The sequence below is a fragment of the Panulirus ornatus genome, chromosome 12 (assembly GCF_036320965.1).
Source record: "Panulirus ornatus isolate Po-2019 chromosome 12, ASM3632096v1, whole genome shotgun sequence".
Taxonomy (NCBI): Eukaryota; Metazoa; Arthropoda; class Malacostraca; order Decapoda; family Palinuridae; genus Panulirus; species Panulirus ornatus.
In genome coordinates, this window is record NC_092235.1 from 56671634 (window position 1) to 56697370 (window position 25737).

Genomic DNA, 25737 nt, shown 5'->3' on the forward strand with positions numbered 1-25737 from the left:
TCTGTTTACCATGTACATGCACCTGAACAATCTGGACACCTCTTGGGCAGAGAAAACCGTTCCCTCATCACCTATCAATGCTGGGATTAGCAGGTCACACTTGCTACAATGCAAGTACAAGTCTTGTACACGATCAACAAACTTAATGGTGAACGAGTTTGTTTAGTTGTAAGGTCGGAACAGTGATTCATCCCTTCAATAACAATTATTATGCCATCTTAATTTTTAAGGAAAGGTTAATATCCTATTTTCCAACTGGGGTATGCCAGTAAACCATGAGCACCAAAAAGAAAAACAAAATCAAGCCTGCTTTCCTATGGAGCCACGTCAGGTTAAGGATCCCTTTGACACCAGTGAGAGCAGCTATGATGAAATCCCAGTTATTTTCACAATTACGAGTGTAACTGCATGAGTTTCATCAAAAAGCTACAAAATTTTAAAACACAAACAATTAAGCCTGCTCATAGTAAATGAGGCAGCACAGTCCAAGAACCATACTTTGTTAACGTACTAGAAATGCCCTAATTCATACCACTTTTGGGCCTAAATAAAAGCAATCCACACATCTTTTGCAAATGCCAAGTTCCAGAATATAATCACTTACAAAACCTAGAATGTACCTGGGGTAGTCCTGGGCACTCCTGTACCCTGAAAGTTTAAGGCATTTTCTATTTTCAAATAAACTGCATCTTATTTTATAGTATTTTACAGCTTCCATACCTGTTGTTACAAAATAGGAATTTTGAGAATAATTCAGGGACCAGGCCCTCTCAGATCTTCCAAGTATGTACACTATATCCTGCCCATCTGTGCTCTACTCACTAGAGCTTGCGATTATATGACCCAAAAAAGATCTTTAAACGCCTTCAAAACATGCAATTTCAAATACCTTGCACAAACATGTTAAAATACAGTAATATTGTGTGAAAGAATTAGCACCATGAAAAGTACCATTATCATCTTGAAAGCCCATAGGATCCATCCCACTGTCTTCTGACAGATATTTAGCATTTTTGATTACATCATTTTTGGCCCTATAAGAGTTAATACTTATCCCCAATGAAAACCATGTTCTTCCCCATAGCCGTATTATCTCTGTAGCCTTTCTTCATCCTGTGCTTAGGTGAATTTAATACCTATTCTAGCACCTGCAGAAGACTATACTTGTCTGTTATAAGACAGGAACAAGAGTGGAGCAATTACAGTTCTTGGGAACAGATTTGTATACATTTCCCAGTTTTCCCACTGTTCTTATCTTACAAACTTCGTAAGATACCACGGTCACATCTATCACACGCTTTCGCAATTTGTGTAAACCATGTCAGCAGTACTTCTCCAGAGCCTCAACAGCACAAAATTAGCAGTCAAGAACCTAAAAGGAAGATCTTACCATAAAAATATTATGTTATGGGATATATCCCTAGACAACTCTAATCTAAGGAATCAGAGTTTTATGTCAGCACTGTCAGCTGGAAGTCTCCTGGTATTGCTTTGCTTACACCTTTGTGGACTGAAGCAATGTTTGTCAACCTTAAATCCTAAGGGACAATGCAGCAATCTTGATTTATCCTTCACTGGATATTCATTTGCTCATGCAAAAGATGCTTTGCATTTCCTTATGGGGGAAGTTATCAGAATGCAAACCTGGGGCAGTGTGCAGGCATGCTGTCAACAACCCCCTAAATCCTGTGGTGATATCTGCCATACTTCTCAACATAGGGAGATTTTTGTTTAATTAGTAAATTACCGTTTGGAAGTCTGATGGTCAATCCTTAAGGAGAGTTTTGGCTCTGCATGAAGATTCAATGTTTTCTTTTCTTTTTTTTTTTTTTTTTTTTTTTTCATACTATTCGCTATTTCCCGCGATAGCGAGGTAGCGTTAAGAACAGAGGACTGGGCCTTTGAGGGAATATCCTCACCTGGCCCTCTTCTCTGTTCCTTCTTTTGGAAAATTAAAAAAAAAAAAATAAAAAAACGAGAGGGGAGGATTTCCAGCCCCCCGCTCCCAGCAAATACATATATACACACCAATATATTCATACTTGCTTGTCTTCATCCATTCCTGGTGCCACCCTGCCCCACAGGGAACAGCATCGCCAACCCTTGCGTCAGTGAGGTAGCGCCAGGAAAACAAGCAAAAGAGGCCACATTCATTCACACTCAGTCTCTAGCTGTCATGTGTAATGTATTGATACCACAGCTCCCTATCCACATCCCAGGCCCCACAGACCTTTCACAATCCCTGGTTTAGTCCCTGGGAATTAGGGAAAAAGAATACTTCCCACATATTCCTTGAGTGTCTTAAAAGCAACTAAAAAGGGTTGGAGCAGAGGGCTAAAAATCCTCCCCTCCAGTTTTTATTTTTTCAAAAGAAGGAAAAGAGAAGGGGGCCAGGTGAGAATTTTTTTTCCTCTAAGGCTCATCCTCCGTTCTTGATGCTACCTCGCTAAAGAGGTAAATGGCAAATAACAATAAAAAAATAAATAAAACACACACACACACAAATATATATATATATATATATATATATATATATATATATATATATATATATTTTCTTTTATACTTTGTCGCTGTCTCCCGCGTTTGCGAGGTAGCGCAAGGAAACAGACGAAAGAAATGGCCCAACCCCCCCCCATACACATGTATATACATACGTCCACACACGCAAATATACATACCTACACAGCTTTCCATGGTTTACCCCAGACGCTTCACATGCCTTGATTCAATCCACTAACAGCACGTCAACCCCGGTATACCACATCGCTCCAATTCACTCTATTCCTTGCCCTCCTTTCACCCTCCTGCATGTTCAGGCCCCGATCACACAAAATCTTTTTCACTCCATCTTTCCACCTCCAATTTGGCCTCCCTCTTCTCCTTGCTCCCTCCACCTCCGACACATATATCCTCTTGGTCAATCTTTCCTCACTCATCCTCTCCATGTGCCCAAACCACTTCAAAACACCCTCTTCTGCTCTCTCAACCACGCTCTTTTTATTTCCACACATCTCCCTTACCCTTACGTTACTTACTTGATCAAACCACCTCACACCACACACTGTCCTCAAACATCTCATTTCCAGCACAACCATCCTCCTGCGAACAACTCTATCCATAGCCCATGCCTCGCAACCATACAACATTGTTGGAACCACTATTCCTTCAAACATACCCATTTTTGCTTTCCGAGATAATGTTCTCGACTTCCACACATTCTTCATTAAGAACATATAAAGGTAATACCAAATGCATATATCATTCACTTGAATTGCACTTTCTTCATAACAAACCCAGAATGTAACATTAATTTGTATAATGATTCCTTTTTGTACTGTATTCCACACTACTTACAGTAAGACCACTTGAATTGCACTTTCTTCATAACAAACCCAGAATGTAACATTAATTTGTATAATGATTCCTTTTTGTACTGTATTCCACACTACTTACAGTAAGACCACTGTAAGCTTTAATAAGATGACAAGGTCTAATATCTAATGTCCATCAGTTTTTACCAAATTTTCCAGTGTTATTCAATATTCACAAGAAAGGTATTTCTTATTTTTACAATAACTCATCCCCTCTTGGCAGTCTACTGTATTCTGTTACTCTGATGTCCATTACAGCCAGAAGCTCCCAGCAAAGGAATAGTTAAGTCTCTCCACTTATCCATATCTGAACATACCCACCTAGCATACACCATGCCCACAAAATCTTCCATCACTGCTCTTGCTCCAGAACTCTTCCACTCTATTCATTTCCAAAGTCACAGGCCATTCTCTTAAATCACATTATACAATTTCCATGTAAACTATTAGTCTTGCATTATTTCTAAATGCCCAGACCACCTGAAAGTATCACATTTCAAAATCACAATATAATACATCCCCATGTCAGCTACCAGTCTTGAATTAATTCCACATGCCCAAACCACCTGAAAGTATAACATTTCACCCAATCTACCACTTCACAATTCTTTCCACTTATTCCCTGCCATCCCAAATCTCTTATAAAACCCCTTATTCATTTCCTCATTCCATCTAGTCAAACCATATGATCCTCTCAAATAGATTTTTCCCAAAGCCTGGATGCTTGACCTCTGTGACTCATCTAATGTCCATGTTTCAGCTGCAAGTGGCAGGGTCGAGAGAACTATGCTGTCCCTTAATCCTATCTTTACTTTCATACTTGCACCTCTACCCTTCATTATTCTATTAAGAAACCCAATTACTCAGCTAACCTGTAATGCTATGTTTTCTTAACCTTTACCTCCATATCATCAATGTACCTGAAACAGCTCCCAATAATCAAGTAGTCACTCTTCCAGCCCTTCTCCCCCTTATCTATAACACAGTAAAGTATGATTTTTTCTCAATCTAAGGAGCTCTGCAAAATTTAGGCTTTCACAGTTTCCTTTAAAACATCATTACTTGCAGTAACTTTCAATGGTCTAAACTTACACACAACCTTCTGCAACTCGTCACTCTGTACACAGCTAAGTATCAGCCACAAACAAGCTTGTCACTAGCCACAATGACTCTGCAACATAATCCATCTTTGCACACCTTTCCCTATTTTGCTTTCATCTCTCATGTTAACCAATCCCTGAAATTATGCATGGGTTATGTTCTGCAAAAAACATTGCACAAAGGTAAGTCATATATAGCAAACCAATTAAGAAAAAACTGGAAAGTGTGCAGGAGCTTTATGGTCAGCACTAGCACATTCTACTGTTTATCTTCACATTATGAAGTTTCTAATGTCAAATGAACTTATTTAGCCATCCTTTACCTGCCTGAAATGGCTGGCTCAAAAATATTGTCTTCTTTAAATAAACATTCATATATATATCTTCAAAACTTTAAACCTGAGCTGAAGGTTACTACGACTGCTTTTTCTTCATTTCAAGCTTCAAGATTTAGGAATTCACCCAGCTTGTAAACAGGCCCAAGCATTAACGCTTCATCAACAGCATCACTGAATCGTAAGACTTCTAGCTTCATTTCTAATGTCAAGAGAGGTTCTCTTCCATTTATCTGCCAGTTCTGCAGATTGTTGGTGGGTGTATGGATGCCATATTAACAAACACAAACAGTGGGCTGCAGTAAACTCTCAAAAGTAGCACAGAACCCAACCCAACATTGGTAAATGTGAGACTGACCCACTGGTAAGAATAAAGTGTGCTCCACCCACGACCTATACTAACTCCTCATTACCAACCCATCTGAAATTTTGGGGTATTTTCTACCAAGCCAATGCTCCCTCACGAATCTCAGCATGTCATAAAATTTCTAGCTTAATTTGTAAGGTCAGAGGTTCTCTTGTTTAACTGCTGGGTTTGAGGTAAGAGTTGGTGCCAGATGTTTGGATGCCATATTAATAAACAGACACACAGGGTTAAAGGAAAATCACATTTGCGTGTATATCGAAATTGCACATGAAGCACATTCACACCATGAGGGTAACTGCATGACTGGCCCACTGGCAGCAACGTGTGCGCTTCACCCAGGACACATGCTTACTCCAAATGCCACTCTTTACTTAAGTTTAAGTTTCATTGCACTTCCCACCATACAGATGCTCCATCACCAGCATCAGCACATTGATAACATTTCTAACTTCGTTTCTAATGTCTGAGAGGTTCTGTTTACCTGCTTGTTCTGGGTTAGGAGAGGGCATTGCTAGATGTTTGGAAGCCATATCAACAAAGACAACAAGGGGACCAGATATATATCCAATTGCACAGATCAACATACAATGGTAACTGCAAGACTGACCTGCAGGAACAAACTTACTCCACCCACTGCTCCTCACCAAAGTTTTGCCACACATTCTATCACACACACCCACATGGCAGTTAATTCAGACCACATAAAAGGTGACTGGTAAAAAAAGCTTCCTTGCAAGATTGCGAAATCATATATAGTGACGTCACACAGCCCAGCCTCACACTCAAGTGTACATAAAAACTTTTGCTCAACTCTTCAATCGCCCATACACATGCATTTTCTCTTCCATAGGTTTTCACACCATCCAACAGTTGTCCCCTTCACCAAATATACTTAACACCCAAAAAAGGCTTTCTACAGTTTCTTACCTACTGCTAGATGCCTTTCCAGTTATTCTATGCAAAAATCTGATCAACCTACTATTCTAAATCCACTCTGCTCCTCACTTATTCTGCATTCAGTCTCTTCCATCACTATCAATCTACTCACTCTTGCAATCCTGTTTAGATGTCAAAATTTGTTCTTCTGAACAGTTGCTCTATTCATAAAAAGGATTAATCTATCTATGTATGGTGTACTGCTCTCCTGTCAAGGGCATTTTAAGCTCTGCATCCTTACTTTACAGTTGAGTCGAAAGTGTTCCGACTTATAAACAGCAAAACTTGTGCTACACCAAAGTTAGGTCTATTTCCCCTTTCTATAGATATTGTTATGGTTTTTGCTCCAAAAACCTGACTGCTTGTGTAAACACACCACTAATAAGGACCTGCAATACGTGGCAAGCTGCTACATCACATGATTACTATGTGGACATTGGCAACTCAATGGTGGACCATTTTGATAACCATTCCTTTCCCTACATCTCAAAACTTTGAAAGTCTACCCTATCATGTGCCTCTAGACTACAGGATACTGTAGTTTTTGAGAGTAAGGAAGTCTCACCCTGCCTTACCATGGTGACCACGCTATTTCATCTTTAGGCAGAAAAGAAGGGGGAATTATACAACTCCATCTAGGAAGATTTTAAAACTGACAAATACTCGAGGGGTACTGAAATTTTTGTTTTTCTGACCAAACTGAGAGCCCCATTGTCTCTGGGAACCACTGTATGGAATTGTCCCTGCCAGTGGTGGCCTGTGAAGGGGGAGGTACTAAGCAGCAGCACTGAAGTCCTGCAAGTCATTTGTAAAATTACGCTCGTTTCTCGGGGCCCAATGAAGTTTGTGGCCCTTTATATTTGCATTCTGCTTATGAATGAAGATAATTTCCTTACTTATTTCCAGTATCTTACATCAGTGAGCAGGTCTTAAGAACAGACAAAGGATGGCCTTTTTTCAATTGCATCAACTCTTAACCGTTGTGTAAAATGCATGCAAACCAGAGCCTACCATCCACAACCAGGCCCCAGAGAGCTTTACAAGGTTTCCCCTAACCACTTCATGTGCATTAGTTCAAACATAGATCCTTCCTCTATGTTCACGCTCTGAACGCTAAGAGAAAATTTCTCTCAATCCTCTCACCTCCATTTCCATCCTATACCAAAAATCAATACCCCTAGACGTCCTCTCATGTTAAAATCATTTTGACATCCTCTTCCACTTTCTTACTAACATGATCTCACAACCAACCACTTCTTATTTGATCAACCTCCTCACACCAATGATAAAAATATTTCACTTAAAAAATGTTCAACCCATTCCGTTTTTTTTTTTATCATTTTCAAAGATCCATGCCCCACATCCTTACCCTTACCCTCTCCAACACACTTTTCAGCTCCCAACTTCGAACTGCTACTGTGTCCACTCCAAGGTAACTAAAACAATTTACTTACTCCAAATTACCTCAATCTCTCAATGTTAAACCTAATTACCTTCCTCTCATTCATGTTTAATCTCCTATTTTCTTTTCTCTCCCAAATTCAGACACCAGTTTCTACTCTCACTCAAATCTCATATTACCTTGTCATCTAAAAGCAGCAAGTGAAACTCACAATCCCAACATGCACATATTCTCCTCACTTGCCAAACTTCACCTGGAGCCACTCTTTTCCTCCTCTCTTCCAACCTGCACAAGTCTTACTCTTTTGTTGCCAGCTCCTCACTGCCTCACTCAAGTACTTCTCCTTCCAAAGGATATATTCATACCACCTTCCACAAAGCATCTCTAAAAAACCCTATAATACACTTTTTCCAGATACAAAAATGCCACCTACAAACCCTCTATTTCTCAAAATCAAATACCATACTCATACATCCTCCACCACCATTAAAATCGCAATGTTCCTCCATGTTATGATCTTCAGTACATACCACCATCCACTCCATCACCACGCTCCCATTAAACTTACCAGAGAAAAGTATTTTGGGTTATTTCTTATCTCAAGATTAGCTCTTTCCTCTTCTTCCTTTTCCCGTCTTTCATACAACATTTTGAGTTTATGCTCTAGGACCATCAGTTCATTTGATAGATTTTCTTTTCTTTGTTGGGTGATCTGTGGCTTTTCTAGAAGTTCTCCAATTTTTTTTCGCCTCCTGTATAGGGCTCGTCTTTCTCATTCTATCTTAGTCCTTTTGGGCTCACTTCTCGCATGTTTGGAGTACCAAAGAGGTCATGTTAATGGAAACACCGATGGAAAATGGTTAAAATCTACAAACCAATTTCTCACTTTCATTCACTGAAGGCTTGAAAAAATGTAATATCTTTTTTAAATCTGCATGATTCCCCAGGAAGTTGCAGGACAGCTGTGGTCATCTTAGATTTTTTGTGACCTAACAACAAAAGAGAAAAAACCAAATAATACATTCAATTTATCGCATTAAAGAAAAAAAATCCTCACATCTACTTTGGACGATAAACAGCAAAGTAAACCTTCAATCCGTATTCACTGGATCATCAAGAAAGCTTTCTAAGAGAACAGCCATAAATGTGTCAGGAAAACCTTAAACCAAATCCTGCACATAATAGAATAAGGTTAACAAAAATGCCTGAATTAACATTCAAATTAATGTGCACCACCTGAAAAATGAGCTAAAATTTCATAAAATATGCCCACACCAGAAAAGAATTAGTTCCCCGATGGGCTGCATTATTAACAGCTGGTAAGATTAACATGCTGTAATATCTATCTGTAGGCAAAATCATGATACTTTTAGTAGCTTCCCACATTAGCAAGATAGCGCCAGGAACAGACAAAGAAAGGCCACATACACTAGTGTCCCCTTGTCTAGCTGTTAAAAGTAATCCAGTAAAACCACAGCACCCTATCCAAAACCAAGCCCTACAGTTCTTTCCATGGTTTAAACCAAATGGTTCAAAATGCCCTACCTCAGGCTTCAGTCCACTGACAGTCCCATCAACCCTGTACACCACATCATTCCAATTCACCATCCTGTGCATGTCTTTCATCCCCTGCAAGTACAGGCCCTAATCACTCACAATCTTTTACATTACATCATTCTATATCCAATATGGTCTCTGTTCTATCAACTTCTGAAACATACATCTTTCTTGACCTTTACTCACTCATCCTTCATATGCCCAAAACATTTCAGCAAGCCCTCTCCTGCTCTCTCAATTACACTTTTAATACCACACCTCTCTCTTACCCTTCCATTACTTAACCAAACCACATCATACAACATTTAGTGCTCAAGCACTTCATTTCCAAAACATCCACCCTCCTCCGCACAGTCTCAGCATACAGCCCATGCCCCACATCCATATAATGTTGGGGTTATTATACCTGCAAACATACCCATTTTTGCCCTCCGATAATCTCTTTCCACACATTCTCTAGTGCTCTAAAAACATTTACCCTAATCACCCTCCCTACGACTTACTTCGGCTTCTATGTTTCCATTTCCTGCCATGTCCACTCCTAAGACAATTCACTTCCTCTAATTTTTCATTCAAACTTACACCAACTAAACTGTGCCTAAACTCCATTAAACCTAGAAACATTCATATTTAACGTCAACTTCCTACTTTCGCACATCCTTCCAAACTAAGTCACCAACTTCAGTTTCACATTAGAATATGCCATCAGTGCTTTATTATCTGCAAACAAGTGACTCACTTCCCAGGCCATCTCATTGACTAGACTGCTTACTCACCTCACCCCCTCTCCAAGGATCACATTTACCTCCCTCATAACCTAATCCATTAACAAATTGAACAATCATGGTGACATCATGGCCCTACCACAGTGTCAACAACCTTCACTTGGAATCACTCACCCTCCTCTCTTCCTACTCATACACATGCCTTACAAAACTGGTAAATACTTCTCGCTGCTTCTTGCAGCTTGCCTCACACACACACTAAATTCTTATCCCTATCAACCCTATAATGTGCTTTTTCCAGGTCCATAAATGCCACATGCAAATCCATTTGTTTCTTTAAGCATTTCTCACACGTTTTTCTTCAAACTTGATTGCCATTTCCTGCATCAGCAAGGTAGCACTAAGGACACACTTAGAAAGGCCACATGTTCACATCCATTCTCTAGTAAATCATTTGTAATGCACCGAAACCACAGCCAGACCCAGTAGAGCTTTCCATGGTTTACCCTAGACACTTTACATGCCCTAGCTCACTCAATTGACATATGTCAACCCCAGTATACCACATCACTATCCCATTAATACCTTTCACCATCCTGTATGTTCAGGCCTAAATCACTCAAAATCTTCACCCCATCTTCAATCTCCAACTTGGTCTTCCCATTATCCTTGTTCCCTTAATTTCTGACATTTTCTGTCAACCTTTCCTAACTCCCTCTCCATATGTCTAAACCATTTCAGCACAACCTCTTCAGCTCTCAACCATACTCTTCATAACCATACCTCTGTCTTATCTCTTCATTAACTACTTGATCAAGCCACCTCACACCAAAAAATAACAAACATCTAGTTTCCAACACATCCACCCTCCTCCACACAGCCTTTTACAGCCCACGTCTGAGACACCCTCCTCAACACAGCCTTACCTATAGCCCATGCCTATAATATTGTTGGGACAACTAAACCTTCAAGCACACCCATTTTTGCCCTCTTGAACAACATTCTCTTTCCAAACAATCTTCAGTGCTCCCATAACCTTCACCCACTCCAAGGATCACTTCCACTACCACTTTAAATCTTTCTTTCATATTGGTTGCCATTTCCCCATTACATCTAATAACCTTACTTTCATTCACATTTTCTCTCAACTTCCTCCTTTCACACACTTCCAAACTCAGTCACTAACTTCTGCCATTTCTCACTCAAATATATCCAGGCCCTCTCATACCCACAGACTGCCCCTCTTTCCAAGGCTCTTCCATTTACCTACCTCACCTCTCATCCATAAACAAAATGAATAACCATAGTGATACTACAACCCTGTCACAGACCAACCTTAACTTAGAATCATTTACTTTTCTCTTCCTACTCATGCAAATCCTTCATAACTATATATACAATGCCTGTTCCCTCGAGGGTATGGCCATGATAATTCTCACACAATAACAAACGAACTCCAGTGCCTCTTCTTAGCCTTTAGTGCCTCACCGCCAACAGGCCACAGGGAGAGGGCAACCATAGCATACTATTTGCAGAGCCTACAACCAAATATTAGCTCCTACCAACTACTACATAATGTTGTTGCCTTAACGTTCCCACCTACTAATTCTATCATCTCTTGCTCCTACATGCCTTACACCCTTGATAAAAACTTTTCTGCTTCTAGCAGCTTTCCTGCCAGAGTATATATTCTAACAACCTTCCACAAGGCATCCATATAACCCTTATCAAATGCTTTCTCCATAAATGACATACAAATCCATCTATTTCTCACACACATTCTTTAAAGCAAATACCTGAACCAAATATCCCTACCACTTCTCACATCACAGAGCCCCTACCCAATATGATCCTCAGTACATGCCTTCACCCCCTTAATACTCTACACAACGTCTATAGTTTAAGCACAACTTTATCCTTCTTGCCTTTATAATGACACTAAATAGCATTCTGCCAATCCTCAGGCAACACATCATCCATAAATAAAGAAAATGCCTATCTACCAACCAATTGTTACCCCTGGTATTCAACTGCAGTACTGTCCACTTCAATCTCCTTGCCACATTTCATTTTATGCAAGGCTTTCACCACATCTTCACTTCTCTCTCCACCAATCCACATATATATATGCATATAATCATCTTTTCATTATAGTTGATCGCCCTTTCCTGCATCAACAAGGATGAGCCAGGAAACAAAGAGAACCATCCACTCCCTGAAGCATGGGACAGCAATGCCATTTCCTGCAGGCCAGGGTGGTGCCAGGAATGAATGAAAACAAGTATGAATGTGAATACATGTCTGAGTGAGTTTATTATAATAACAATATTCATTTATTTATTTTGCTTTGTCGCTGTCTCCTGCGTTAGCGAGGTAGCGCAAGGAAACAGACGAAAGAATGGCCCAACCCACCCACATACACATGTATATACATACACGTCTACACACGCAAATATACATACCTATACATCTCAACATATATATATACACGCACAGACATATACATATATACATACACACACAGACATATACATATATACACATGTACATAATTCATAGTCTGCCTTTATTCATTCCCATCGCCACCCATGAAAAAACAGCCCCCTCACCCCTCATGTGTGCGAGGTAGCGCTAGGAAAAGACAACAAAGGCCACATTCATTCACACTCAGTCTCTAGCTGTCATGTAATAATGCACCGAAATCACAGCTCCCTTTCCACATCCAGGCCCCACACAACTTTCCATGGTTTACCCCAGACACTTCACATGCACTGGTTCAATCCATTGACAGCACGTCGACCCCGCTATACCACATCATTCCAATTCAATCTATTCCTTGCACGCCTTTCACCCTCCTGCATGTTCAGGCCCAGATCACTCAAAATCTTTTTCACTCCATCTTTCGACCTCCAATTTTATAAATACAAAATAAATAAAATGTATAGAAATGGTTTGGTCACATGGAGAGAATGAGTGAGGAAAGATTGACAAAGAGGATATACGTGGCAGAGGTGGAGGGAACGAGGAGAAGCGAGACCAAATTGGAGGTGGAAGGATAGTGAAAAAGATTATGGGCGATTTGGGCCTGAACATACAGGAGGGTGAAAGGCATGCAAGGAAGAGTGAATTGGAACAATGTATTATACCGGGTTCGACGTGCTGTCAATGGATTGAACCAGGGCATGTGAAGCGTCTGGGGTAAATCATGGAAAGTTTTGTGGGGCCTGGATGTGGAAAGGGAGCTGTGGTTTTGGTGCATTACACATGACAGCTAGAGACTGAGTGTGGACGAATGTGGCCTTTGTTGATGTACTTTCCTAGCACTACCTCACAGGTACGCAGGGGAATGGGGGTGTCATTTCATGTGTGGCAGGAATGGATGAAGGCAGCATGTATTTTTTTTTTTTTTTTTTTTTTTGTCGGTCTCCCGTGTTTGCGAGGTAGCGCAAGGAAACAGACGAAAGAAATGGCCCAACCCACCCCCATACACATGTATATACATATGTCCACACACGCAAATATGCATACCTACACAGCTTTCCATGGTTTACCCCAGATGCTTCACATGCCCTGATTCAATCCACTGACAGCACGTCAACTCCGGTATACCACATCGATCCAATTCACTCTATTCCTTGCCCTCCTCTCACCCTCCTGCATGTTCAGGCCCGATCACACAAAATCTTTTTCACTCCATCTTTCCACCTCCAATTTGGTCTCCCACTTCTCCTTGTTCCCTCCACCTCCGACACATACATCCTCTTGGTCAATCTTTCCTCACTCATTCTCTCCATGTGCCCAAACCATTTCAAAACACCCTCTTCTGCTCTCTCAACCACGCTCTTTTTATTTCCACACATCTCTCTTACCCTTACGTTACTTACTCGATCAAACCACCTCACACCACACATTGTCCTCAAACATCTCATTTCCAGCACATCCATCCTCCTGCGCACAACTCTATCCATAGCCCACGCCTCGCAACCATACAACATTGTTGGAACCACTATTCCTTCAAACATACCCAGTTTTGCTTTCCGAGATAAAGTTCTCGACTTCCACACATTCTTCAAGGCTCCCAGGATTTTCGCCCCCTCCCCCACCCTATGATCCACTTCCACTTCCATGGTTCCATCCGCTGCCAGATCCACTCCCAGATATCTAAAACACTTTACTTCCTCCAGTTTTTCTCCATTCAAACTTACCTCCCAATTGACTTGACCCTCAACCCTACTGTACCTAATAACCTTGCTCTTATTCACATTTACTCTTAACTTTCTTCTTTCACACACTTTACCAAACTCAGTCACCAGCTTCTGCAGTTTCTCACATGAATCAGCCACCAGCGCTGTATCATCAGCGAACAACAACTGACTCACTTCCCAAGCTCTCTCATCCCCAACAGACTTCATACTAGCCCCTCTTTCCAAAACTTGCATTCACCTCCCTAACAACCCCAACCATAAACAAATTAAACAACCATGGAGACACACCCTTGCCGCAAACCTACATTCACAGAGAACCAATCACTTTCCTCTCTTCCTGCACGTACACATGCCTTACATCCTCGATAAAAACTTTTCACTGCTTCTAACAACCTGCCTCCCACACCATATATTCTTAATACCTTCCAGAGAGCATCTCTATCATATGCCTTCTCCAGATCCATAAATGCTACATACAAATCCATTTGCTTTTCTAAGTATTTCTCACATACATTCTTCAAAGCAAACACCTGATCCACACATCCTCTGAAATGAATAAATATATAAATAAATAAAAACATATATACATGCATAAATACACATGTACATATACTCATTTACCTTCATCCATTACCAGCGCCACCCTGCCCTAAAGGGGGCAGCATCACTACCCCCTGCACCGGTGAAGTGACACCAGGAAAAAAATAAAAATAAAACTCATTCAAACTCTCTCTCTAGCTATCATGTGTAATGCACCTAACCACAGCTCCCTATCCACATCCAGGCCCCAATGACCTTTCCACTGTTTTCCCCAAACATTTCACAGGCAGTGGTTCAATACACTGACAGCACGCACTCCAATTCACTATTCCTTGCATGCCATTCACCCTCCTGCTCAAAATACTTTTCACTCCATCCTTCCAATTCTAAATAGGTCACCTGCTTTTTCTTGTTCCCTTCCCCTCTAACACATCCTCTATCAACCATTCCTCACTCATTCTCTCCATATGTCCAAATCATTTCAACACACCCTCTTCTGCTCTCTTAACCACACAATTTTTATTTCCACACATCTCTCTTACCCTCTCATTTCTTAATCAAACCACCTCAGTCCTCAAAAATTTAATTTCCAACACATCCACCCTCCTCCGCACAACCCTATCTATATCCTATGCCTGAAAACCAAATAATATTGATAGAATGACTATGATATATACCCATTTTCTGCTCCCAAGATAATGCTCTCTTTCCACACACTCTTAACTACTCCCAGAACCTTCGCTCCCTCCCACAAGCCTACCAAAGCTTTCACTTCCACATCCCTCCAATTCATAAATCCCATGCATGCCTCCCCTTCCTGCATGTTCTAATCCAAGCAACTAAAATAAATTTCACTCTATCCTTACCTTTCCATACCCAATCAATAAGCAAGGTACGCATCACAATAAAAAACTGATCATGCTCTTAAAATAAAAAAAAAACATTAAAAGGATAGGGGTGATACATACTCAGGCCTTGGTCCATACATATCTCCATATAGGTCATCCCTGCGATCATATCCCATTGGAGGAGGAGGAGGTCGGCGGTCCATTGGTGGAGGAGTGCGGCGTCCCATGGGGGGAGGAGGCATGCGATCATAAGAGTCATATCGATCATAAGGGTCCCTGTATGCTGGTTCTCTTGGCATTGGTGGTGGAGGTCGCCTGTCTAAGGCTCCGCCTGGTGGAAGGGGACGGCGTTCACGGCGTTCATAATCATCATAATATCCATTTCTCATGGGAGGTGCTGGTGGTGGACCTGGGGGTGGCGGCCCATAACGGTCACCCATTGGGGGTCTACGGTCATATGGTCCAGGGCGGCCCATGCCTCTACCTCTCATGGGACCACCTCGTCCACGGAATCCACCCATGCCTCCTCGACCCATGCCACCCATTCCACCAGCACGCTTTTCACCAGTAGATTGCTGTTAAAGTTAAAACATATCATTGCAACCAATATTACACCTACTTGCTGTAAAAATATATCTGCAAACCATAATACATCTAATAAGTATCAAGGGAAAAACAAAAAATGTGCATTAGTTTCACTCAGTGAGGCAACTTAATCAAAAGTTCAATAAATCCATAACATGGAAAAAATGCAGATGTCCATTTCAGAACTACTTTATACACAGTAAAAACTAAGGTGTCCTTTTTAAACCTCTCTTGGTCTCAGGTACAAATGAAGAAACTTTCTGTACTTGAAAAGTACTACATGGACAACACTTTCTTTACACTTGATCAGTTTCTCATGTCAGCTCTAGGAACAGACGAAAAACAAGCTAAATCCAATCATACCCATTCTCTAGTTTTCATGTGTAATGCAAACCACAGCTCCTACAAGGTCCCACAGACATTTCCATTGCTTATCCTGGAAGCTTCACACTCCTGGGTTCACTCCACTAACAGTATGTTGACCCCAATATAACATATTCCATTTCATTCTATCCACTTGCTCGCCTTTCACCCTCCAGCATGTTCAGGCCCTAATTGCTTAAAATCTTTCCACTGCACCCTTCCATCTCCAATTTGGTTTCATAGTTCTTGAGGGTTTCTTCTACTTTTGACTCATCCTCTCTTGTCAAACTTTCTTCACTAATTCTATCCAAATGTCCAGACCATTTGAGCACATCCTCTTCAATTCTCTTAACCACACTCAGACAACATGATCCCAATCTAGAAATTCTCAGGTACCTCTTTATGGTAAAATTTACCAAAGACAGTGAAGTAATGGGTAATATAGCACTTCCTTGAGAAGAGAGATTTTGGGAAAATGAGCCATTAAAATGAAAGTACTTCAAACATGAATTTCCTCTAACCTCTTAACTTCTACAAGCAACCATACATTGTGTTGCTTCTTCCCAACCTCATTCAAACAATAAGGTACATCTTTCCATATCAAGCCTTAAATCACTTAACTAAAATAAGCATGAAAACACAAATTTTTGGGGTTTTAACCACTGGCAAGAAGCTTCTATCACATTTCATATCTACAAAAATTTTCCATAACAAGAGGGGAAAAAATTTTGCAGGATCTCCAAAAAATTCCAGGGCTGTGCTGATTAACGGTTAAAGATCTCTCAAAGAGTAAGGTTATCTTAACATACAGAGCAATTAAGATGAGCAGTCATTAAAGTACCCACACAAGATATTCTAATAAACAACTGGAAACATTATATTAAAGGCCTTTTTAGCCGAAACAAATCAATTAATGGGAATTCTTCACAATTCCTATACATACCTCAACACTGATCTTGAAACCATTCAGGTCCCAGTTATTAAGGTTCCTGATTGCTGTTGCTGCTTGTTCTTCAGTCTTCATGTGCACAAAAGCATAATTGCCCAAGATGGAGCATTCTGTGACCTCGCCGAACCTCTCAAACAACTTTCGTAACTCAAAGTCTTTACAAGTTGGGGGCAATTTGCCCACAAATATTTTTGTCTTAGGAGGCATTGTGGATTCTGTAATGGAAAAAAAAAGTACTCTAATATTCTTACTAAAGGTCAATACAGCTCATCTATAACATAGCCAAAAACCAGGCTGCTTTCCTTAGTGGCATTTGCCTCCTGAGTAATAACTCATTGACTATGGCCGTGCCATATATCACATAACCATACAGCAAGTTTTAAAAAATCTATGAACATTTTTTTTCTAACAAATACAAGTGCAATTAGAATTGATCTGTACTGATGTGAATGACTAGGCTCAAATTGATATATTTTCTGGTTAATCAAAGCCTATGCCATCTCTGCCAACCATACAATGCACCTCTTGCCATATAACACAAAGCACATGCTTATATTTTGCTATACCATCTGCAGTTTCCTAACACTCATACAAATTTGCAATTTCTCAAAAGAAACATTTGTCAAATGACTAAAAGTATTCACCATGTCCGTACACGACCTCTCACTTTGTGTACCAGACCTAAACAATTTCTAGATTTCCACAATCTATGTGGAATTTTATTTAGAATAATCATTGGGCTAGCAGCACTGTGGTGTGGCATTAACAGCGCCAAGTGAGAAGTGTTTACACATAGCATAAGATACAGTATACAGTATTTTACGTTTTGCCCCTTGCATCATACCACCAAAGCGTCTTTTAAGCTCTCAGTTACCAGCAATGCGAAGAAGCATAAGGGCATCTATCTTTGATGTACATTTCCCAAGATTACCAAGAACCCCATGTGGCCACAGCAAGTATCTCTACTCACTCCCATCCTTACATGCCTCCTTCACACCATCGTTCCAATTCACTCCATTCTTACACGTCTTTCACCCTCCTGTATGTTCAGTCCCCAATCGCTCAAAATCCTTTTCACTCCATCCTTCCACCTCTAATTTGGTCTCCCAATTCTCATTCCCTCTACCTCTGACAGATACATCCTTTTTGTATATCTTTTCTCACTCATTCTCTCCATGTGACCAAACCATTTCAACACACCCTCTTCTGCTCTCTCAAACACTATTTTTATTACCACAAATCTCTCTTAACATTTCATTACTTAATCAAACCAACTCACCACATATTGTCCCCAAACATTTCATTACCAAAACATCCACCCTCCTGCACACAACCATATCTATAGTCCATGCCTCGCAACCATATAACATGTTGGAACCACTATTCCTTCAAACATATCCATTTTGACCGAGATAACATTCTCACCTTCCCCACATTCTTCAACACTCCTAATTATACACATACACACACATATATATATATATTTCTTTCTTTCAAACTATTCGCCATTTCCCGCATTAGCGAGGTAGCGTTAAGAACAGAGGACTGGGCCTTTGAGGGAATATCCTCACCTGGCCCCATTCTCTGCTCCTTCTTTTGGAAAAAATTAAAAAAATAGAGAGGGGAGGATTTCCAGCTCCCCACTCCCTCCCCTTTTAGTCGCCTTCTACGACACGCAAGGAATACGTGGGAAACATTCTTTCTCCCCTATCCCCAGGGATATATATATATATATATATATATATATATATATATATATATATATATATATATATATATATATATACACATTTATTTTGCTTTGTCGCTGTCTCCCGCGTTTGCGAGGTAGCGCAATGAAACAGGCGAAAGAAATAGCCCAACCCACCCCCATACACATGTATATACACACACGCAAATATACATCTCAATGTACACATATATATATATATATACACACAGAGACACAATTCACACTGTCTGCCTTTATTCATTCCCATCACCACCTCGCCACACATGGAATACCATCCCCCTCCCCCCTCATGTGTGCGGGGTAGCGTTAGGAAAAGACAAAAAAGGCCTCATTCGTTCACACTCAGTCTCTAGCTGTCATGCAACAATGCCAGAAACCACAGCTCCCTTTCCACATCCAGGCCCCACACAGCTTTCCATGGTTTACCCCAGACGCTTCACATGCCCTGATTCAATCCACTGACAGCATGTCAACCCCGGTATACCACATCGATCCAATTCACTCTATTCCTTGCCCGCCTTTCACCCTCCTGCATGTTCAGGCCCCGATCACACAAAATCTTTTTCACTCCATCTTTCCACCTCCAATTTGGTCTCCCACTTCTCGTTCCCTCCACCTCCGACACATATATCCTCTTGGTCAATCTTTCCTCACTCATTCTCTCCATGTGCCCAAACCATTTCAAAACACCCTCTTCTGCTCTCTCAACCACGCTCTTTTTATTTCCACACATCTCTCTTTCCCTTACATCACTTACTCGATCAAACCACCTCACACCACACATTGTCCTCAAACATCTCATTTCCAGCACATATATATTCCTATGAGTCCACGGGGAAAATTAAACAAGATAACTGTTGGGACATTATGAAGAAACCTCTGAAAATGTTCTGCTAAAGTTGCCCTCTGCTAATGGCTAAGAAGTGGCACTGGAGTTCAACAGCAATGGAAACTTTTGCCACAGCACCAACTTGAGGGAGTTACCAAAAGGGAACAGGGCATCACATATTTGGTTAGATACATAAAGATTAATATAATTAAATCCATTTCAAACAAGTAACAGCTTCATTTGGGTTCATTAACCTTTCATTTGAGTAAACTGACTTCCAGTTCAGTAATTCAATGGTCTATGAGAAACAGGATGAGTTGCTCAAAAGTTTACGAGTGCAATGGACAAGTACCTACATAGTGTACCAGATCCAACTAGGATGTAGGGGTTATGCAGGCCTCATGGCTTGTGCTTTACAGAAGATTGGTTGAGAAACAAGACAATACAACAGTCTAGGCTGTGGGGGTGACAAACCCTTAACTTCAGATATTCTCAAAAACTTCACCATTACTTTATTAAAAGCTTTTCAAGTCAGTAAATGTCAGTGATGTGTAACATAAACAAGAAAAATAATTTCTCTAAGAAATGTATTAGGTGCATAGTGTAAACTGCCGTATAATAGAAATGCTCAAGATACATAAATAAAGATCTATTGAATTTCAGCAGCCATTTGGCTGAAAACACTGAGGTATTATAGATATTACAGGACTGAGAGGTAATGTTGGTTATTAGTCAACTAATAAAGGAACGAAGCTCAAGATGGTGAATATTTCCACACTTTGAATAAGCACATGGATGAAGTACAAACACAGACAGAGGGGGATGTTTACAGAGTAAACAGTATGGGTTGTACATTATCTCTTTTTTATGTAAAAGGCTCAGTGAGGACAAAAGTCCACATCAAGGCCAAGCCTTAATTGAAATATATAGAGAATTACAGTACAGTAGACATACCACATAGTCTAACTGAAAACTGAGCTCTGAACTTGCACAGCTGTGAACTCGATCATGAAGTTTCAGACGTTCACAACTATAGGAATACGACTATTTAGGTCTCTACAAACTCTGACTGTGGTGATGAATGATGGACCATGGTGGAGGGGCAATTAGGGGTACAGAGGTTTCTGTAATGGCATTCAGCAGTTTAATGACAAACTTCCATGTAAGCTGCCAGTGTTGGCTGGAGGGTGAACAAATTCACTAAGATGAAGACGTCTTAGTATTAGGTGTATGAAGGGCCCAGGATGATTCTGCATGCCCTTTTATGCACTCCTAATAGTTGGTCCCTCTGGGTATCTGTTAATGAGGACCAAACTGGGGAGGAATAGGTAAGCTTTAGGTATACTGAAGATGACACAGACTTCCAAGTTCAACGTGTGAAACACTGAAGTATTTACAGTTGGTGAGAAATTACAAACAGTATGAGGAGGATCTGATAACAGTGCTGACATGACTTCCAGTTTCAACCATCATTATATCAACACCAAAAAGTCTAATGACCTGGAGGATGTCAAAGTAGTGTTATGCCACTCTGCTACCCAAGTTGTTAATGTGCATCACCATTCTGGGTGTGGTTGATGGTGATATACTTAGCATTAATACATTTCTGTTGGTAGCTGACAGGCAATGAAGTCGAGAATTTTGCTAATAGTGATGTCAAAGGTAGACTTGTCTAATACTTCCAGCACTGGTCTCCGTCCTTCATGGGATCATTTATACGGATGACGAAGCTGGGTGGCACCATCATGGTGCACTTTGATAAACCACATGCTGGGAATAGAGATGTGGTTAGGTGTTGCCTAGTCAAGAAGCACGCAAGCCAAGAGACAAGACACTCCTGTAGTCCCAGGTTAATGGCCTGCTTATTATGTAATAGTTTACCAAGTTGAAAGCCTAAGTGAACTCTACAAAGGCAAGTGCCACAAAGGTCAAAGACTTCTCTAAGTCTTGGTAAATGAAGTCTAAGAGGCTGACAAGGCAGTGAACAGCGAAGGAAGTTTCCAAACTGCTGAGGGTCAACTGTATCAGCAGTGTCAGCACAGGAATAAACAATATATTTGAACCTATTACACTGGGAATTGGAGGGAGTGCAACTTGGGTCGGTGGATTTAGGTAGTGGAGTGGCATGCTGTCTTCCAAGCTGTGGGGCATTTTGGCCGAGTTTAACTTTGACAACAGCAATTCAGAGAAGGGAATTAATGGGAAATTTCTTTGTATAACTTTACTGAAAGACCAATGGTAGGTTGAGTGTTTGGTTTTAAAGTGCTGAGGGCATTTACCCATTCAATATTTCTCTATTGTTTTTTGGGGAGATAGGGTCCAGGTGTAAAAATATCACTTACAGTACAACTAGGTATTAAAAATGGGACATTTCTAAATGATGTTGACTAGGTGTATGAAATGATAAGACAAAAGCAGTATCAGTAGAATACTTGCACACTAAACTTACATGCAGTAAACATGCTTTTACCAACACTTTCCCTTATCTAGCCCTGTTCATGTTATGCACACAAAACTGTTGGAGTAAGGAGTGCTTCACAAAATCCTGCACACTATACCAACACAAAGTTACCTAAAAGTATAACTTTCATTTGAATCTATAAACTGGAACAAGTCCATATTCTAATAAATCACTGTAACATTACTGCAACACTAGGCTTGCAATGATTTTCAGGGCTTTGGGTAACAGCTTTGATAATTTCTTAAGAGGGCTTAAAAGTCTGGTGGAACTTAAAATTTGTAATAACTTGTCAACTTGTAGGGATACCAAACAGCATTCCCAGCACGTCTCAACCCCAAAGCAAAAACATGAATTTTTCACAGTATGGAATCTGTTTACATTGACAAAATCCTACTATAGAAATATACATATTTCACCAAAGACAGCACAAAGCAAGACACTTTCAATAAGCCACAAACTTTTTTCCTTTATATTTAGTTATGGAAGAAAATTCATGTTAAAAATTTTATCCGTGTGAAATAAGTAAAAATCTAATGCAGCTCATCTAAGTAAAAATCTAATGCAGCTCATCTCATATAATAATAATAATTTAGGAATCAACAGCAGTTTCTTCTAGCTATTTCTTGTAGTGTCCCTAAGTTATGTAACATATTTCAAAAACATACTTTACCACATTCAAATGATCTGCTCTTTAAACCAGGTAATTATGAGACCCTTACGAATGTGGCAACTAACGCTAGTCTTTATAAAGTAAAGCTATATAGCAGAAATTCAAATAAAGGGGGCTACTAGTCCATTCAGATTAATACAACCCACTCGTACACCAAAGCTGCAGAAACTTAGCAGCAATTTTTCAAAAGGATTGTTTATTTCAACATATACTATTTTCAAGAAAGGTTACTTTAAAGCCCACCTCTGGTTCATGTGGAAATATAAGGTCAATAGAAATGGTGGAAAGGGGGGGGGGGGGGCGCTGGAAGTTGAGAATGTTGACCGACTACCGCTTTAACCCAATGTCTACTCAAAACATTTACATTAGAGTAAAACTTAACGGGACTATTCCGAAATTCACTCCAACGTTGACCTAAGATATACCGGCACCCTACAGACCTGTGTGAGCAGCAATCCAGGACAAAGTTCACCCTCACATGACCTTCAAAACGCACGAACAGACTTGGGTTAACACTGACCTTGCTTGCTGCTTACCAATTTCTAGTTGCAATTTCCCAAGACTTCAAAAAAATCTCAATTTACATATGCTCGGTAATGAGACGAAGCACGGTACGTAAATCTCAATAAAGTTGGACCCAACAAAGAAGATATATCGGCAAAATAACCAATGCTTCATCCAAACACTGCTTGGCACTACCAAGACATCCCTACAGCATAAAAGCAGGCTTGGTTGGATATACGGCTACCAAAGAACATCCAATACCTAAAATGACACTATATACAACACTGCACCATCACAAGACGAACGCGCAAACGAACAAGAGCCGGTCCAAACAGGATACGCGTTACCCGGGGGTCACACCCATGGGAGCACAAGAGCGTCCCCAACACTGAAGATCTGGGTATAGCCATGAGAGGTCCACACACCCACATCTGATAACCTGGAGATGAAGCCAATAGTCCGAATGATTCTGCAAGCCCTGTAAAGCTTACCTACCATTAAACAAACCTGATTTACCAAAACCCTGACCATACAGCCAGTCAAGAGATTCCAATAAACCAGCACTTACAAAACAGAAGTTTTCATACCATAATATTCCGCAAACGCAGAGCAACCCGCGTTCGGGCCCCATGCCACCAAAGCCCGCCCGCCGGTCCTACATGCGGAAACCCACCTAACTCCAAACACCCGAGGTTTATCCATCAATAGTTCCACCATCCGATAACGACCGCAAGATATTCACTCGTCATGATGACAATCGGTAACTCAAAATAATACTATCACTCTTGTTTCGAGATAAGTAGGCTTCTCTTACGGTCACTGGACATCCTTTGCGAACCCTTGTAACAATGGCCGACACCGATTCAAGTATAAGTAGCACTGGTGATAACCCAAACTTCGCTTCACATGCAGTTGGAATTTCCACAAAACTGTATGTAAACCTACCTGAAGACACGGTGGCGGTTAGCCTAAAAAATTTTTACACTAAAAATAAGCTCTTTGCTGGACAACCGTCCCAACCGTCCAAGCGCGATACAAGAATGGACGCACTGACGCCGCTTCGCTACTGACGTCACATGAGCCGCGCGGTCCACCAATCACAAGTCCCAAGCTCTCCATATGTGCCATATCAAAACAGAAACCACAAATATTTCGTTATTTTGTTCGTTATTGAGTCATTCATACAATATGACTTAAAAGTATTCACATATATGAATTATAATAATGCATTTTATTATAAATGATACGAAAAACTTCTTATTTTTTTTCAAATCATTTCTTACTTGGCACATCAAATACTCTGGCTGGCTACTCCGCCTGAGAGGGAGTCATCCTGGGATGGGGCGTGAGGACCGTGTAAGTAGCGTTGGCGGGAATACAGAAGTTACTCCTAACTTCAAATAATGCTTTAATACCAATCACTTATTAAGTTCAAAAGAAGCACTGAAAGATTTCTCCTGTGTCAATGCTACTTAAAATGTATTATGAATAGATATCTTGTGAACATGCCGGTGTTTGGACGCCGGGTCCATAAATCGATAGACATGACAGCTTCATATTAAGGCGCGATATGTTATAGTCCACAGTACTTTGCAGCAGTGCAATAAAACATCTCTCAAAATTTAGGAAACATTGTTCTAATCCAGCAGTGGTAATTTGATAGCAAGGTGTATAAGCTTTGTTGCCTTTCAGATTGTGTTAGCATTTCTGCACAAACTCATGAAATCAGATACAATTCCACAGTGTAATATCTCAAAATGTAAATGATCATTTCCTGCTGTCATTCACAGCGTGGTATGATGTTACTGCTCCTGACAGAAAAATATGAATCGTACATTTATACGACATTCCTTGCATTATTTTCCATCACCCTTTCATTTTTTTTTTTTTTACTTAAATAGACACGAGCGGGTAAACCTGACTGGAAATTATCACAAAGTTTTGCTTTTTTGATGATGGTTATTTTTTCAACATTTCTTCAGTGAGAGGTATACGACCTTAAACAATCAAAGGCATTTATCATTTAAGTTCATTCTAAAAGAAACCAAATGAATTATGAGATCATGAGATTCATACTATTCGCTATTCAAGATTATTTATCGCTGCCTCTCGGTAAAACGCTGATGCATTAATCAGTAACGATTAGTTAATAGTGATATCTTCAGTGGAACTTCGCACACACACACACACACACACACACACTTTTCAAGAAGCAACATCATGAGAAAAGATTTCATGGGTGGACGTCAGGGGGG

General features: G+C 40.4%; 1 protein-coding gene across 6 annotated transcripts in view; it reads right to left on the reverse strand.

Annotated features, from left to right (window-relative positions):
- Nucleotides 1–24567, reverse strand: part of LOC139752074 (uncharacterized) — a 32728-nt gene extending 8161 nt beyond the window's left edge. For 2 of the 6 annotated variants that reach the window (XR_011713473.1, XM_071667919.1), the window contains exons 1-3: nucleotides 24070–24199; nucleotides 17281–17501; nucleotides 15510–15964 (exon numbers count right to left, since the gene is read on the reverse strand). Coding sequence is in view for 5 of the 6 variants with exons in the window: in XM_071667919.1 (XP_071524020.1) it covers nucleotides 15510–15964; nucleotides 17281–17501; nucleotides 24070–24199 (806 nt within the window). In the remaining variant the exon portion in view is untranslated. Of the gene's footprint in view, nucleotides 1–15509; nucleotides 15965–17280; nucleotides 17502–23743; nucleotides 23868–24069; nucleotides 24327–24427 lie in introns of those variants that run through there. The other 4 variants (XM_071667921.1, XM_071667922.1, XM_071667920.1 and 1 more) reach the window with 4 other exon arrangements.
- Between the last annotated feature and the right edge of the window lie 1170 nt (nucleotides 24568–25737).